This window comes from Cupressus sempervirens, chromosome 10, assembly GCF_028749045.1.
Source record: "Cupressus sempervirens isolate cs-2001-9-10 chromosome 10, ASM2874904v1, whole genome shotgun sequence".
Taxonomy (NCBI): Eukaryota; Viridiplantae; Streptophyta; class Pinopsida; order Cupressales; family Cupressaceae; genus Cupressus; species Cupressus sempervirens.
This window is the reverse complement of record NC_143127.1, coordinates 555,396,949-555,414,744: the sequence shown is the minus strand read 5'-3', so window position 1 is coordinate 555,414,744 and position 17,796 is coordinate 555,396,949. Positions and strand designations below refer to the sequence as shown.

At 35.9% G+C, this 17,796-nt stretch overlaps 1 protein-coding gene and 1 pseudogene across 1 annotated transcript; one reads left to right on the top strand and one right to left on the bottom strand.

The window, feature by feature from the left end:
• LOC149535096 (uncharacterized) overlaps positions 1–7,178 on the bottom strand; it is a 19,304-nt pseudogene extending 12,126 nt beyond the window's left edge.
• LOC149535095 (large ribosomal subunit protein uL16) lies at positions 7,077–17,796 on the top strand. The gene is made up of 5 exons (XM_089807145.1): positions 7,077–7,186; positions 16,223–16,541; positions 16,642–16,824; positions 16,990–17,071; positions 17,304–17,796. Exons 1-5 carry the CDS (start codon positions 7,177–7,179, stop codon positions 17,376–17,378), a joined length of 669 nt encoding a protein of 222 aa, XP_089663271.1. The 5' UTR covers positions 7,077–7,176; the 3' UTR covers positions 17,379–17,796.

Genomic DNA, 17,796 nt, shown 5'->3' with positions numbered 1-17,796 from the left:
ATTCCAAGCTAGGAAATGTGTAGCAAAATAGGTGATTGAGACTAATAGACAGAGGTGCAAGGGTCTCAAGTAGCACCTGTTTCCAAATTTTCACCACTTGACAGATTTTTTCAGGACTTTTTTCAAATTTGTTTGTATTTTTGTATTTTTGATTTTTTTGGTGATACATCAAAGTGCCTATTGCGAGGTTTTCACTAAGATGATCATTTTTTCAGGACTTTTTTTTTTATTTTTAGGATTTTTTTAGCATCATATATGATTTTTGGAAATTTTTAGAATAATTTAGAGATCACTAGTTCTCAAGCAAGATCACATCATTTTCTCCCAATGTCTAGCAAGGTGTAGGATATGATGGAAAAACAAGCCAATGGATAAGCAAAGATGCATAAGAAGGAATGTGAAGCAAGTGAAAGTGATCCTCAAGAACTAACTCCTCAAGAGTACCCAAGCTAGGGGAAGAGGTGAAATAGTCATATGAAGCATATTTTGGATAAGCAATGGAAGTAATGAGAAAGATAGCATGTAGGATAAGCAATGAAGCCAACAAGTGTGATAGCATATAAGATAAGTGATGGAAGCCAATGAGTAAGATAGCATGAAAGCGTGTAATCCAAGAGAGTAGACATGTCAAGAGGCCTATGAGAAACATGTTTTATATATTATGATAAAGACCAAGGGGTCAACTAGATAGTATAGCAATGGGATAGAGAAATAAGAATAAAGCTCAAGATAGAGGCTATGAGTGAATGGGAGAGCACAATAGAAAATCTGGTGGATAAGATAGCCAATATGCAAAGATAGCTCAACATTGTCAAGATCAAAGAGAGAAGAGGGGATATATGGATGATGGAAAAATTACGCATGATGCCTATTTGCTAGGTTTTCATCATGGTACTTACCCAAGGTGCCACAAGAAGTAGTTTTCACCATAGGATGGATTTATTTCTCTTTACTTTTGCTACCAAGGTGCCACAAGAAGTAGTTTTCACCAAGGCACATTTTCTTCTCTTTTTTTTCAATTTTTTTTTTTTTGAATTTTTAGAAAGAGCTCAAGCTTTTTGAATGTAAATAGTGCTCCTATAGGAAAGATAAGTCATGATAAGCCAAGACCATAGAAAGGTATGCTCAAAGATGTTGATAGGGTGATGCAAGGGAAATGGTAGTAGGAAGAGTATATGGAGGATAATAGTTCATGTATAGAAAGTTAGTGTAAGCTTTAGAGGATTTCATGAGGGTAGTTGAAATATCGTACAAGATCAACATTGACACATACCTTGAAGGGTATTGGAATGATGGAGGAATCATGGATGAAGTAGCTTGAGGTTTAGATGTATGAGGTGGTAGAAGAGATTTGGAAAAAAGTGGAGTGGAAGGCTTTGGAATATTTTTAGAAAGAGTTTTCAAAGAAGATGGAATGGAAGCCTTTGGAAGCTTGAATGTCAACTTTGAAATATTTTCAATATTCAAGTCTTTTAAAAGAGACTTGGGAATCCACATAGCTTTAGATTTTCCTCATTCTTTGGGTGGTTGAGAGTGCATTTGTATAATGATGGATTTAGGAACCCATATTTTCTTTGGTTTAGCTCTTTGAGTAGTGGACCTTTGCGGTCTCTTTTGTGCATTCTCTTTCTTAGCATTCACATGTCAATTAGATGGGACATAGTGATCTTTCTTTTTCAATGGATTCTTATGTTTATTCTCACTTCCAAAGGAATTGGGATTTGTGGATGAATAAGGATGATATGACTGGTTTAGATGTATAGATGGGTGAAAAGTAATCAAGGATGAGTGTCTTTGTTGATCTTGAGGTATGATGGGAGAGCTAGGGAATGAGCTAGGAGTGAATGTAGGAGATGGAGGAACATAAGGCCCCAATATGGATGGAAGGTTTGAATGCTTTAGCTTAGATGGATATGGACCAAGGATAGATTTAGAAGATGCAGAGGGATAGTGGAAAGGGATATCAACATCTTTAGAGTGAGCAACATGGTCAAAGCCATCAATAGACTCATGAGTACCTTTGATAGGAACAACATTTTTAATAGAAGCACTTGAAGCTTGAGCACAATTTTGAAGTGGATGTGGAGAAGTAGAACATGAGGGGATGCTTTGATCTTGACAAGTAGCTTTGGATAGCATATGAAGAGAACTTTTCTCATAATTTTCAGTAAGCTCAAGGGAGATAATGGAAGTGGTATCTTCATCATACTTGGGGGGTGGACAAGATATAGGATATGGAGGGGAAAAATCTTGAAAGAGATGAATGGGTGCTTGATCTTGATCTTTCTTGACATTTATAGCTTTTTCTTTTTCAGAGTCCTCTTGACATGGAGCCACTTCTAAGGACAAGGGAGAATGAAGAGTGAATGGAGTAGTGCTTGGATTAGGCATAGTAGTGCATGAAGGTTGAGGATGTTTAGGATTAGTAGCATGGAAAAAGTTTCTAGCCAAGTGAAGGTTAGCTTGAGTTTCTTTTAGAGGTAGCCCTTGAGGATACATGTAGTCAATGTGGAAAGCATTAGGTTCTTTATTTGATAGAGGCATTTTGGAAAGTTTTGAAGTGTTGGGAGGTGCATGAGTGTTGGAAGAAGTGGAAGATGTAATAGAGCCGCTACTAGACATAGGTTCATCAATGTAATCTTGCTCAAGAGAAGTATCCTCATCACATGAATAATTAGAGGTATCAATAATTCCATTATCAATAAGATCTTGGATTTTATATTTTAGCTCAATGCAATTTGAAGTACTATGCTCATTATGTTGATGATAAGCACAATATATTTCCAAGAATGGGTTTCCATATGAGCTAGACTTAGGTAACAGGATGATCTTATTGCCAAGAAGTTTTTGCAATGTGTCATCATAAGAATCTTCTAAGGGAGCAAAAGTTCTATTAGAAGTATGTCTACAGTCCTTTGGTTGTTTCTCAAGTGAATAGAATGCATCCATGTCTTCATTATTATCTTGGTCAAAGATAGGTCCATCATGAAATTTTGGCATACGCTCAAAGGAGGTATCACTTGCTTGTTCTCTAAAGAGGTCTTTAGATCTAGAAGATGAAGACATTTGATGTCTTGAAGTAGAGTATGTAGACCTAGAAGAAGAGGATGACCTCAAAGAAGGTGACTCACATGCATGTAAAGACCTTAAAGAAGATTCATGTAATGATGCAATCTTCTCCTCCAACCTTTTCTCAAGTTTAGACTTCATTTCTGTCATGCGCTTAGAGAGATGAAGGTAAGAAAGATCATTTTTCTCTTCTAGTTCTTTGTATTGTGCATATAGATCTTGAAACTCTTTAGTGACATGGAGGATATCATGATCATCTAGATTCGGTTGAAGTTTGGTAGCACAAGGTTTAGATCCCATAGTTTTAGATGCAAAGCCAAGCATAAAATAGTCTAGAAAATAACTTGATGTTGAAACTATAGGAGGTAGAGTGTTCACTTGCCAAGATAGTAGAGAGAGATTAAAGCAACTTGTCAAAAAATATGTCCAATAAACTTACGACATGAATGACTCAAGTCAATAGCTAGGCAAGATGCCCAAATAGCCAAATAGATAGAGCAAGCAGGGTGACAAGTGAACAACTCTCCAACCCAAGAGTGTAGTCAAGAAATCAAGGAAACCATTTCAGCAAAAGGATAACTAGCAAGCAAACATAGACCATGAAGACAAAAAGACCAAGAGCACTAAGACCAAAAATTCACTTTAAGCATGTTCATGAACTAGAGACATAGCAAATCAAAGTTAAATGATGAGACTCCCCTTAGGAAGCAACACAAGAAAAATGTTAAGACTTCATGCTTTGACTTGGTTGACAAAGTTTGACAATAGTTGATAGCATAGCAATTTTGATGTTCAAAAGCAATTTCTTTCCAAGCAAGATAGTGACACATGGAGTAGTCTTCAAACAATTAAGCAAGAGACAAAGCAACCTTGCATGATACAAGCATATGTGAGGTCTTAAAAGAAAGCCGTATAACTATCATCATGTGTATGTTCCAAAGATTTCTCAGGTCTAGCACATTCGAGAACACATCAAGAAATATCTACCTAAAGGACATGGCTCATTACTCAACAACTTGGCCCACGCTTGATGCTCCTTCACCTCACACCAAGTGGTTGCCCACAAGAGATATTGGATTTGTCATGGAAATGCCATAAGCATAACCAAGGGAACACATATGGTGAGTGTAAATCTTGGGGTGATCCGGGTAGTCCACTAGGATCAATCCTTGCACCAAGAAGTTGAGCGGCTAAAAAGGGTAGTTACTAACTTAGGGTGTTTAGATAGGGCTTTCGTTCATAGTGTTCCTCTTGCTCCCAATTACGGGACACCTCACCTTGTGATGAGTAACCGATCTCGCGATCACAAGAGTACCTTAAGCATTCTTGCCTAATGATCTCCCTATGGTCGAAATCCCATAAGCGATCACACTAGGCAAAGAAAAATACTATGTCTACCAAAGTTTTGTGTCCTTGGTAGCCTTGAGTTTATAGTGGGTTGGAAGAGCCAGGTAATCGGCTTGTCCCCACTTGGGTCGTTCCTCTCAGGTTGTCCGAGAGCAGGCCCTCTAAAGGATTCTAACTACAAAAAGTGGATCAACTTTTAGAAGTCAAGATTTCTGGTTCACCACAAGGGTGAAGAGCATACTCTCTTATTCCAATCATTTTCTCCCAAACACGCCAAGAAGATTTAGTTACCCCTTGCTTTTGAAACCAAATGGCAAGTCAAGATTTCTGATTCACCACAAGGGTGAAGAGCATACTCTCCTATTACCAAAAGACTCCAATCACAAGTTTTATGTGCCTATGAAAAATGAAAAATTAGTCAATGCCACACATGAAAAAAAAAAAAGCAAAATTTTTTGGGTTTTTATGCTTTGGGCAGCCCTGCAAACAATTGTTAGTAGCCCTTGTGCATTTGAAGCTTTGACATGCGTTCTTTTTATGCAATGTTTCAATTTTTTTTCATAAGGATGGCAACCTGTAATCACAACTTGTTAGCACAAAAAGTTAGTGTGAAATAACATAAAAATCTGCAATAAAAAGTGGTGAGTTGCCTCAAAAATCCAGTTTATCTTCCAACCAAGTGCATGCAAAGAAAGTGCAAGTTAATCACAAATGCTCTCATTTTTACTCTTCGATTTTGACCTAGTCAACAAGATTGGACTTGTTTGCTATGATTTCCTATCCAAAAATAAAAATGAAAAGAAGAGACCCCTGTTAAAAATCAGAGAGCTTTCCAAAAATGCAAGAAATTTAAAAAAATCTCTTCATTTGCCCTCTAGAGATCGATTTTGTCAAAATAGGCCAAATTTATCAAATCGAGTTTTTGATCCTTAATACAACTTTAAAATTCAAAACACAAAGAAAGAATCCCCATTATAATTGAAAAAAATTTCTGAAAATGTAAGTTTTTTTGAATAATTCGCTGATTTGCGATCAGAAATGGCTTTTTATGAAAAATAAAGAAAAACTCATAACTCCCGAAAGTCATGTCAAAATGCTTTGAAAATTGGACTAAAACATTTTGAGCACATATCCAACTTGTAAAAAATATTTCAGAACGAAACTCCAAGCGGTTTAAAAGATATGATCAAATCTTTAAACCAACTAAGTTTTTAGCCTTCAAACCAATCTACTTATGGGTTGGCCTTAAAACCAAAGTGATAATTCTACAAAAGCATTTGGTTAGATCCAATATGCTGCTGTAAAAAATCAGAGATGAAAAATAAAAGCAAATGGAGCTAGAAACTTGATTCAAGCCCCACGGTGGGCGCCAAAAATGTACACTAGAAATGTGTCACACTCTAAACCATTCTATCCAAATGATTCCATGAGTTCGAAATGCTTGGATGCCGGCTTAGAGCTCCCTATCCACGGAGTGCAAGAGAGTGTATTTCAAGTTCAAGGGCTCTCAGATGAGCCTTAGAGATACTTTTCTTGCTAGTAAACCATGCAATGGGAGATTCCAAAGATAAGATGCAAGAATGCAAATGTCCCAAGGAGTTCCTCAAGGATGCAATGCAAATGAAAATTAAGTTAGAATGAGATGCAAAATGGAGCTATGTTAAAACATGTATGAGAGTGTTACAATCCAAATATTAAGCTATGTGAGATAGATTATTGCAAAATAGAAGCTAAACTAACATGCAACATGAATCTAAGCTAAAATGCTATGGTATGAGAGAATGTAGACAAAAAATAGAAGTTCTCCACAAAGCTCCAAAGAAACCTGTTAGAAAACCTGCAGCATAACAATATTCAAAATGAGGATGGATTAAGGGGGAAAGCTCTCTCCCTTTTAAAGATGTATGGATGCTGGAGATCAAGATGAAGATGGTGAATGATCAACGGTGGAATTCGAAAATAGGAGTGATCCATGTGCACACACAGATCAACCAATAGAATATAAGTTGACTTGTCATATAAGACAAAAGAAACAAAGCCTTTTCTTTTAATTGCAAAATAGAAAAAGGACTTTATGTGTGCACTTTAAGTGGGTTAGAAGAATGGGGTCTTTTAATCAAATAATGAACTTAAGATAGCATAGTCAAATTATAGGTTATAATCAAATAAATTGATTATTAGCAATTTGGCTTAGGTAAGTGATTAAATTAATTTAGCCAAAATGTTGAAAAGGGGGCTAATAGTCTAGATGACCATTTTTAGGTGATTACAATAGTCACATAACATATGTCATAGATACCCGATTATAGATATTAGAACTATTTTTGACATTAATATAGAAATAAACTAGAAAAAAGAAAAAGAAAATTGTTAAGTAGAAAATAGAAATTGAAAATAAATAACAATATTTCTCATATATTCATTAAATTATACCCTAAAGCTTAATTTCATAAATTTCTCTACCAAAACCACCTTCTCATACAAATAGTTTGAATGAATGAGAAGGATTCCACAACGATGACGAATGCCATGAGCCTACACATATGTTTGACATATACGAGAAACCACCGCCCAAAGAGAATGGTTGCGGGTCAGATGCAACCACCTAGCAAGCGGTGCGTACTCTTAATATAAACACACGCGTGCATCATAATGGTAATAATTCTAGTAACGGAAACCCTAAAAACCCTACTACGCTTGTACATCTCGTAATTGCTACACGGAAGGCAGTTCGCAGAGCGATTAAGATTTGGTGCCGCCATGGGTCGAAGTAAGTTTATATTTCCTCTTCTCTGTTATTGGATTTTGAAAGTATTTTGCTTGTCAGGAGTTTTTTTTCCCAACCCGCTAAGGGTAGTTTAATAAATTCTGCTTGTATAGTAAAACCCTATAAGCCTTGCATAAGCTATGGAAAATCGCTGAGAAAGGATTCAAAGCTCAGGGCTGCAGTATCTTTAGGCAATATTTCATGGCCACCGCGGCTTTAGGAGTCACCATCTCCATACTTTATCAAATTGAATCTAGAATTAATTACATGCTTTTGTTGGTCACTGTATTTGTTAGAGTCACCTTTTTAGAAGGATCTGAGGTGGCACGTCAATATCTTTGTGTATAAAAAGGGTGTTTTTGAGGATAGCAAGAAAATTCAGCGACTGGCACAAATGCACTAGTTGTCCCTTCTTATGGTTTATGGTTGCTTTTGATTTTCGTCGGACCTGATATGGTTTAGTTCTTAGTGTTGAGTGCCATCTTTCTAGTTCCTTGGATATCATAGATGTCTTATCCCCTGCACTTTTGAGGACTGAATTCATTGAGGGTTATTTTATTGCCCATGTCTACTAAACTTCTCAAAAACTTAAGAATCTGACGGTGGTTTGATTGTTATTATCATAATTTCCTTGTGCATTTTCTCTTCGGGACTTTGGATTCCTCGAAGACCAACTTCTCTACCATATTAAATGGACAGGGTTTACAAGGTGGAAGGACGGGGTTTTAAACTTTTAAGCCTGCATTATGTGTCTCATCATACTGCTATTATAGAATCTAACTTGTAAAATAAATTCTGCTTGTATGGTAAAATCCTATAAGCCTTGCATAAGCTATGGAAAATCGCTGAGAAGGGATTCAAAGCTCAGGGCTGCAGTATCTTTAGGCAATATTTCATGGCCACCGCGGCTTTAGGAGTCACCATTTCCATACTTTATCAAATCGAATCTAGAATTAATTAAATGCTTTTGTTGGTCACTGTATTTGTTAGCGACACCTTTTTAGAAGGATCTGAGGTGGCACGTCAATATCTTTGTGTAAAAAAAGGGTGTTTTTGAGGATAGCAAGAAAATTCAGCGACTGGCACAAATGCACTAGTTGTCCCTTCTTATGGTTGCTTTTGATTTTTGTCAGACCTGATATGGTTTAGTTCTTAGTGTTGAGTGCCATCTTTCTAGTTCCTTGGGTATCATAGATGTCTTATCACCTGCACTTTTGAGGACTGAATTCATTGAGGGTTATTTTATTGCCCATGTCTACTAAACTTCTCAAAAACTTCAGAATCTGACGGTGGTTTGATTGTTATTATCATAATTTCCTTGTGCATTTTCTCTTCGGGACTTTGGATTCCTCGAAGACCAACTTCTCTACCATATTAAATGGACAGGGTTTACAAGGTGGAAGGACGGGGTTTTAAACTTTTGAGCCTGCATTATGTGTCTCATCATACTGCTATTATAGAAGCTAACTTGTAAAATAAATTCTGCTTGTATGGTAAAATCCTATAAGCCTTGCATAAGCTATGGAAAATCGCTGAGAAGGGATTCAAAGCTCAGGGCTGCAGTATCTTTAGGCAATATTTCATGGCCACCGCGGCTTTAGGAGTCACCATTTCCATACTTTATCAAATCGAATCTAGAATTAATTACATGCTTTTGTTGGTCACTGTATTTGTTAGCGACACCTTTTTAGAAGGATCTGAGGTGGCACGTCAATATCTTTGTGTATAAAAAGGGTGTTTTTGAGGATAGCAAGAAAATTCAGCGACTGGCACAAATGCACTAGTTGTCCCTTCTTATGGTTGCTTTTGATTTTTGTCAGACCTGATATGGTTTAGTTCTTAGTGTTGAGTGCCATCTTTCTAGTTCCTTGGGTATCATAGATGTCTTATCCCCTGCACTTTTGAGGACTGAATTCATTGAGGGTTATTTTATTGCCCATATCTACTAAACTTCTCAAAAACTTCAGAATCTGACAGTGGTTTGATTGTTATTATCATAATTTCCTTGTGCATTTTCTCTTTGGGACTTTGGATTCCTCGAAGACCAACTTCTCTACCATATTAAATGGACAGGGTTTACAAGGTGGAAGGATGGGGTTTTAAACTTTTAAGCCTGCATTATGTGTCTCATCATACTGCTATTATAGAAGCTAACTTGTAAGATATCATTTACCATTTTGGCTATTTAGGATGCAAGAATGCAGAGTATTAGATGATTTTGATTCTCTGTCTACTTGCAAGCTCAAGTCCACTTTAGAGAGGTTGAGATCTTTATTATTATCATCTATATTATCAATACTCAAGTAAATTCGAATGTACTTTGTAGTCTTAACAGCCTCAGCGACTTCTCTGTGGGCTCACTTTAGCTGTATCTTGCAGAGGATTTTTTTTTTGAACTGGATCCATATTACCAGTCTCGTATAAACTGCAATTGTACAATTTATTTGTGTATTTGCCCAAAATTTTAATTGTATCCCCTGCCACTCTTAATGATAAATCATCATATTTAATTGTGTATAGTATTATGGATACATCTATACAACTACTATGGGGTGTTTATATAAACAGTGTAACATGGGGACTCATCTACCCCCCACCAAGCCCCCAAACCCTTACACACCTAGGTTGGGGACCCCCTTGGGATGTGGACTTGGTGGGCTTAAGTACCCCTACCACCCCTTGGGATGTGGACTTGGTGGGCTTAAGTACCCCTACCATTGCCATCACTCATTTGGGATGTCTATACACCCTTGAGACATGTGAGGAATGCCCAAGAATTCCTCAATCAGGAGATTATGGAGGATTGATGAGGAGCAAGATTACAACAACTACAGATTTATGAGGGTGAGATCTAAGTCACAAGGTTCGAATTCGAGTTTGACAACTATAAAATTCGAATGAAGTTTGGGAAAGAGTGAAAATTTGGGGAAAAATTTGAATTAAATTTGCCTTATACAATTTTAATTATTTTCTAGATGTATGTAATATATCTTATCAATTATCAAAATAGTGAAAATTGCTAAATTTATACAATTTTAATTATTTTCTAGATGTATGTAATATATCTTATCAATTATCAAAATAGTGAAAATTGCTAAATAGATCTCACGTCATTAGCCTGATGAGACATTTATTAAGTACAAAACATAAGAAAAATGTGAAATCACAATAGCAAAGATATTTTTTTTGTTGTGAATGTACAATCAAAAGTCAAGACTTCATAGCTTCAAGAAAGCTCGAAGTCATCAAGAGCACCTGGCTCAGATGGTGTAGCATCATCATCAGTATCACTACCCAATTCTTCCTCAAAAAAGTTAGGCTCATCTGCGTTTGGTACTGCTATGTCTTCCAAAGTCTGTTGTTGTGAAGATGACTCATTTGTTGATTTGTTCATAAGCAATTTTAAATTGCTGCGAACATAGACAAGATCTCAACTTTCTAGACAACAAGTTGTTTCTCTTTTTGGAATGGATGTGGTCAAAGCAACTCCAATTTCTCTCACAAGTTGATGAACTTGCTCCTTGACTCAAAATTTGAATGGCAAATCACTGAAGTTCAGGAGTTTTTGCCCCATAGCTCATCCACCATCTATAACCAGGTACCTCATCTTGTGTCATATCATATTTGGCTGCTGCTATTCCAAACATCACTTCTGCTTTTCTGTATTTCCAACATTGTTCTCTAATTAGAGATGCAATTGTTGGATCTGGTTGAAATCTACTAATGGCTTCATAAAATTTGGCCATAATTTCAGCATCACCTTGTCTATCAATGTGAAATAGTTTGGGCTCCAAGTAGCAAGCTGCTGCATGTAAAGGAGTGTGCATCATTTTCCATCTTGAATCAGCAGTCTCCCATATCTCTATGTACTCTGTTTCCACATTATTTAGTACTCTTTGAATAGCTTCCTTGCAACGGTCCATACTTTCATAAAGTATTCCAAGGCAAGGAGTGTCATCATCAACCATGCGGAGCACGTCAACAATTGGACCGCATATATTTAAAACCTTTGCCCCACTTTCCCAAAAGCTACTATTTTAAACAATTGGCTCTATCATCTTCCCGTTTACTACTTTTTGAGAGAGTTGAATTTTCCCACTCATTGGAACAAATTACAGAGCTTAAAGCTGCTTTCTCTTCAACCACTCTTCTCAAATTGATATAATATGAAGCAAATCTTGTATCACAAGGTCTCAACAACTCTCTAGATGCATGTTGCCTGTAAAGGCTCAATGTGAGACGATGATTTTGTATGAAATTTGCAACTTCTCTTGCTCAATGAATGACTTCATGTACCCAAGGGAATTTTGCCAAATCATGAATCAACAAATCCAAACAATGAGCTGTACATGGACTCCAATAAATTTTTGGGTACTTCTCTATGATCAACTTGCCAACTCCCACACAATTTGCTGCAATATTAGTAACCACTTGAACCACATTTGCAACCCCTACTTCAAGAATTGCTTCCTCTAATATTTGAAATATATATTCAAAAGTTTTTTTATGATTCATATTGTCAATAACCTTCAAGAATACAACACCTTCAGGACAAGCCACTAAAACATTATTAAATGGTCTTTGACAGATATCCGACCATCCATCACTCAATATAGTGCACCCTATTGCCTTCCAAGAGGCTTTGCCCACAAATAATTTATTAGTCATTCTCTTTTGACCTCTCTAAGAGAGTTGCTCTCAAAGCCTTAGAAGGAGGTATGTACCCTTTGCCAAACTCTCCAGAGTTTTGAAATACAACACGATAAAGTGGATTTCTAGCTACATTGAAAGGAATTGCACTAGTATAGAATAAATCAGCCAGTAAATCATCAACTACTTGTTTCTCACATGGTTTCCAAAAGCTATTCAGAGTTTTGCTCTCTTTTGTTGCCTTTACAACCTGAGGTAGACATGAAGATGACGGTATAGTTGATGTTAATCTAGAGACGTCTTTGATTCTTTGTTTCTTTTGTGCCTTCTTCATCTTTTGTGCAATAGAAGACGAATGCTCTTTCTCTAAAATCGCCCTAAGCTCTTGGGTCACACTTGGACATGCAATAACACCTCCCCCTTTACCTGCCGTAATAGCAAGCAAGTGATCCATGACCCTTGTTAAACTTCCAGTAATAACTTTTGGACACAAGTTACATTGAGCTTTATTAGGACCAATTTTAGTCACATGTTTCCACGCCTCCGAGGTTGATTTGTGGGGAGCCATATTTACAATCCATAGAATTAAAAACAAAATAATATATTATTATTTCAAACTTTAAAACAAATTAATTCAATAAATAATTTAAAAATGTTAATTTAAAAATAAACATGTTAAAGTCCAACTTTTTACACTAATAATTATATTATTTAAAAATTGAAATATACATTTATTAAACATAATATAATATATCTATTTAGTTATTAAATTATAATAAAAATTATAAACTTACAAACCAAAATAAAGTAAACATATTAATATATATCTAATTGACTCTAAACTCTAATATTTTAAAAGTTTTCCGAACTATGTCAATTAAAAATTAATATATCACAATTTTAAGTGAATTTTAAAAAATAAATCAAATATTGAATTCACTATTACAAAATAGATTACAAAGAATTAAAAAAAAAATTGATTACAAAAACTATATAAAATGAAATAATTTTTTTATACAAATTATATTAGTAAAAAACTATATACAAATAATATGTAAAAACTTAAAAAAAAAAAAAAAAAACTAAATATGAAATTAATACCTATATGAAAAGTTAAACTGTAACCATATTATTACAAAGTTACAACTATACAAATAAAAATCCATATTATTACAAAGTCATGACTCACAACTATACAAATCGAAACAAGTTACAACTATAGAATTCACAAAAAATAAATATATCACAGACAGGCATTGTCGCATTGACCCAGGCAGGCACAACAGAGCCGAGAGAATATATCATAGACAGGCATTGTTGCGTTGACCCAGGCGACCACAGGCAGGCATGACAGAGCCGAGAGAGGGAAAACTGCGAGGAATGCAAGACGCGGGAGAGGAGTTAAGAAAAATTCCGCCTCAACTTAGGACGAACGTTTCAGAAAATGCAGCCTCAAACTTATGCTGATTTGCATTGGATTTCCTCAAACTTATGCTCATTTGCATTGGATTTTATAGATTTTTTCTGCTTGACAAAACCCTACAAACTCTGCCGGTAGTTTCTAAATTTATTTGACTCTAAAGAGGAAGTCCGTTTTTGGCAGCCGAATGAACAACAATTTTTTTTGGCAAGTTTCAGATTCGGCAATATCCGAATATCAAGCTTGATATTCGCCAAACCTTGTGACATAGGGTGAGATTGCATCAGCTATAGATGTAGGGCTGGTTGGCATTGCTTCGGCAAATCTTTACCACAAGGAAAACAGTAGTTCTAGTGATGAGGAGTTTGCCTTGGGGGATGATTAGAGGCCTCCCTTCACTAGATATAATTTTGGGCTTGTTATTGATATAATGCTAGTAATTTTAATCATCTTTATGGTATTTTGATATCATATAATATTAGTAAGTATAAACTTATATTTGCTGATAATTTGATTTTCTGTTAGTTATGTGTAGTTTGATCTTCAATTTTGTTCGAAGTATTCTCTATTGGGTATGTTACTATGCTGCTATTTTGCCGTGTTCAAGTATTTGGTATTATTAGTTCTTATACAGTTGTAAACTTATACATCATTTCATGATTAGGATTTAAATTACTATATGTATGGTATATTACAGCATCCCCGGTCCCCTCCTCTGCTGTCCTCCGTTGTTCTCTCACTGTCCCCAAATTGAAGCTCCTTTTCTCGGCATCCCAGAAACCTGTCCTGATGTCCACTAGTGCCAGTGTTACATTGTTTATATAACTAGCATAGGATTCTGAAATACATCTCTATATGAAAGAAGCTGAGACAGATCAATATTATAATCGATTACTATTAGTATTGCTTATGTAATTATAAATTCATTGTCTTTTTTAACTTTGTGATATCGGCCTTGGGTGACATACTCACACATTGAACCAGAAAATACACATTGCTGTTGTAGCGCTTTCATGGGGCCTTTCTAGTGGGGTATTTGAATACCCTTAGTACTCAGGTTTGGTGTTGGATTAATGCAACCTGCCCAACAAATTTCAGAACTATATTACTTCATATGTAAATTGTTAATTATTCTATCATATTAAATACTTATATAAGGGGTGGGTAAATTGTGGCCTTGGGGACCACTGTCTTTGAGTAAATAACCATAAAAAAATTAATTATTCGAAATAACTTTGCATATACATCACTACTCTTCTTTGCAAACTTTTTAAAAATCCCAAACCGTTCGGTTAAACTGCTGGTTTTGGTATGGGATTGGGTATGAGTATGGGGTTTTGGTATGTTGGTATTTTTCTTGGGTCTGCTATATTGTGTGTATATATTAGCACACAAAATAAAAAAAGGGTACAAAATTACAATTACATTTGAATGTATAAGCTTGCTCTCGTTAAGGGCCTTGCAGAACATCTCTCTTCTAGCTGTCTATCGCTTTCATGTAATTTAGTTAACTTTGTAGTGAAAATAATCACACAATCTGAAGATGTATTGTAATGTAATTCTCCCTTAAGTTGTCTGTTACCCAAAGATTTAGCATGATTTAAACAAAACACTTAATCAAGTGAGCATATTTATAGTAGAAAATAAATATGAGTTGATCCAGAGCAACATAATGCTTTTCATTTGTATAGGGGGCAGGATAACCATTTCAAGTCCTTGGATGGCATTTTGGTTATATGATGTTTTATCCTATTGGGATTAGTATGTCTGTGGCCAAAACTGTTAGATGTTCCATTCTTTATCATCTAGTGTTTGTATGCGGTCACTTTTCTCATATCTGCATGGCTGTCTTTTTTTATCTCTACCAGCATGTTTAAATATCTTTACTGCCTGTCTATCCAATATTTCCTTTTGGATCACTAAATGTTCTTTCAAATTTCCCTACTGTAATTGTTAGTGCTCCTCCACCTTCAAAAAGGAGGATTTAATCTGGAGATTGCAACTTGAGGTCATTATATTGGCTTCAGGCTATGTGCAATTTTCTCTATGCATCTCACTACTTCCTTAGGGCATTGGCTTTTGCAGCTTTCATGTGTTGAGGGGGAAGGAGAACTATTCAATATCCAGGGATGAAATTCAGTTCTGCTGTTTTGTTCCATTGGTATTTGTTTGTCTGGCAAAAATATTCAGTTGCTCTGTTGTTCCTTTCACGTAGAGTTAGCATGTGGCCACTTTTTAATTTTTGCCTGGCCGTCTTGTGTTTGATATCTTTACCACCAGTCTACCCAGTATTTTCTTGGAGCACTAAGGCTCTTTGAAATTTACCTGCTGCTGCTAGTGATACCACTCTTTCACCTTCGAAAAGGAGGATTTAATCTGTAGATTGCAAAATTGCCTTCAGGTCTATTGCATGAACACTTGTCGCTTCTTGCATGAGCAATATCCTGGTTTTTTGGCAAACTGGTAGTTAAATTTTCCATCACAGAAATGATACTTTAATGAATCTGCCACCCTGGTATGTGCTTGTTTTGTGTTTGTTTCTGATAGTTTTGAGCCTGTTCAGTATTAACTTGGAGACAGTTTTATTGGAATGTTCCCAAAGTGAAATAGGCAGGAGCTCAAAGGTGTTGGTAGCATTTTGGGCATCAAGGATTAACATGCGGAGTTGTTTCTCTAACTATGCAGCCCCTAAATATACCTGAAAATTTTCTGCTGCATTGTTCTTGTTTTTTTTCGCTAGTTGGAATTTGCCAAGCTCTTAGAAAAATTGTATTGATCTGGAAACTGGGATTTATCCATATTTCACTGGATGCATTGAGACATAGTCCATACATGCAATCATCTTTTAATGGTTAGTTCAAGTGTGAGCTTAAAATTTATTATGACATTTTTGAGGGTATAAATGGCTTGATTGTATTTTGTCTCAAATTGTGTTGCATGCTCTGATTGTTTTTGATTGGTTGCTCTAGGACCTGCAAGATGTTATCGTCAAATAAAGAACAAGCCATATCCCAAATCACGGTATTGCCGTGGTGTGCCTGATCCAAAGATCAGGATTTATGATGTTGGCATGAAAAGGAAAGGTGTTGATGAATTTCCATTCTGTGTTCATTTGGTGAGTTGGGAGAAGGAAAATGTAAGCAGCGAAGCACTTGAGGCTGCTCGAATTGCTTGCAACAAATACATGACAAAGGCTGCTGGAAAGGATGCTTTTCATCTCCGTGTTAGGGTTCATCCATTCCACGTGTTACGAATCAATAAGATGCTTTCGTGTGCTGGAGCTGATAGGTTTGCCCCCTGGATTTATTTTATTTTATTTTGAATTTTTTCACTAATGCTATTTTTACTTTCCTTCTCATACATAATTTTATTTTCTTTCTGGTTCTAGGCTTCAGACCGGAATGAGGGGTGCCTTTGGAAAGCCTCAAGGAACATGTGCCAGAGTAGCCATTGGGCAGGTTCTCTTATCTGTACGCTGCAAAGACAACAATGGAAATCATGCACAGGAAGCTTTGCGTCGGGCTAAGTTCAAGTTTCCTGGGAGACAAAAGATTATTGTCAGCAGAAAATGGTGAGGCTGTCTTAATTTTTTCTCATCGTTTTGACAAATATCACACCTTTTTTTTTATTTATTAAGGGGCAATAGGGTGTGACGGGCTCAAAAAGGCCAGATACATCAGACTGAGTGGAAAAGAACTTCTGAAATCTGATACTTGCTTTGAGCAACGTTTTGTAGGGGCTTCACAAAGTTTTCACGTGTGGATTACCTCAAGTGGAAGGAAGAGAATCGCATTGTTAATGATGGAGTAAATGCAAAGGTTTGTGTGTTATCTATTATACTGTATACATTGAACGAAATCCATTAAATTTGCTGCTATTTGTATATAATTAATGCGCGTGTAAAAAGCTAGTTTCTTACTGCACTAGAGGCCTTTTTTTTTAAAATAACATTTCCCTTAGTGTTTTAAAACAAAATGTAATTATGCATTAGTTTTATCTTCATTTGTATGTTAGCTTACCTGTCTAGTATTGATCTTTCTTTGGAATCAGCTCTTGGGATGCCATGGACCTCTATCAAACAGGCAGTCTGGAAGGGCTTTTCTATCAGCTGCAGTATCTGTTTAACCAGGCATTTTGATTTATGAAACTATGGGAAAGTTTTGTAGTGATGATTTTTTTGGCAGATGCCTTTTTTTTTTGGGAAATTATGTTATGATCATTCCAATGCCACTTTATACTTGTGTCCACTTTGGAGCAAGGATATGACAGTTTATGTAGAAGCACGTCCCGTGTACTTGAGAAACTATGGGAAAGTTTTGTAGTGATGATTTTTTTAGTCAGATGTCTTTTCTTTTTGGAGAAATTATGTTATGATCATTCCAATGCTACTTTATACTTGTGTCCACTTTGGAGCAAGGATATGACAATTTATGTAGATATAGAAGCACATCCCGTGTTTTGCTATTTAAGTGTCCTTTTACGGATATCATACTTCCAATTTTATTTTATCCTGTTTAATTTAATTAAAAATAATGTGCTTTAA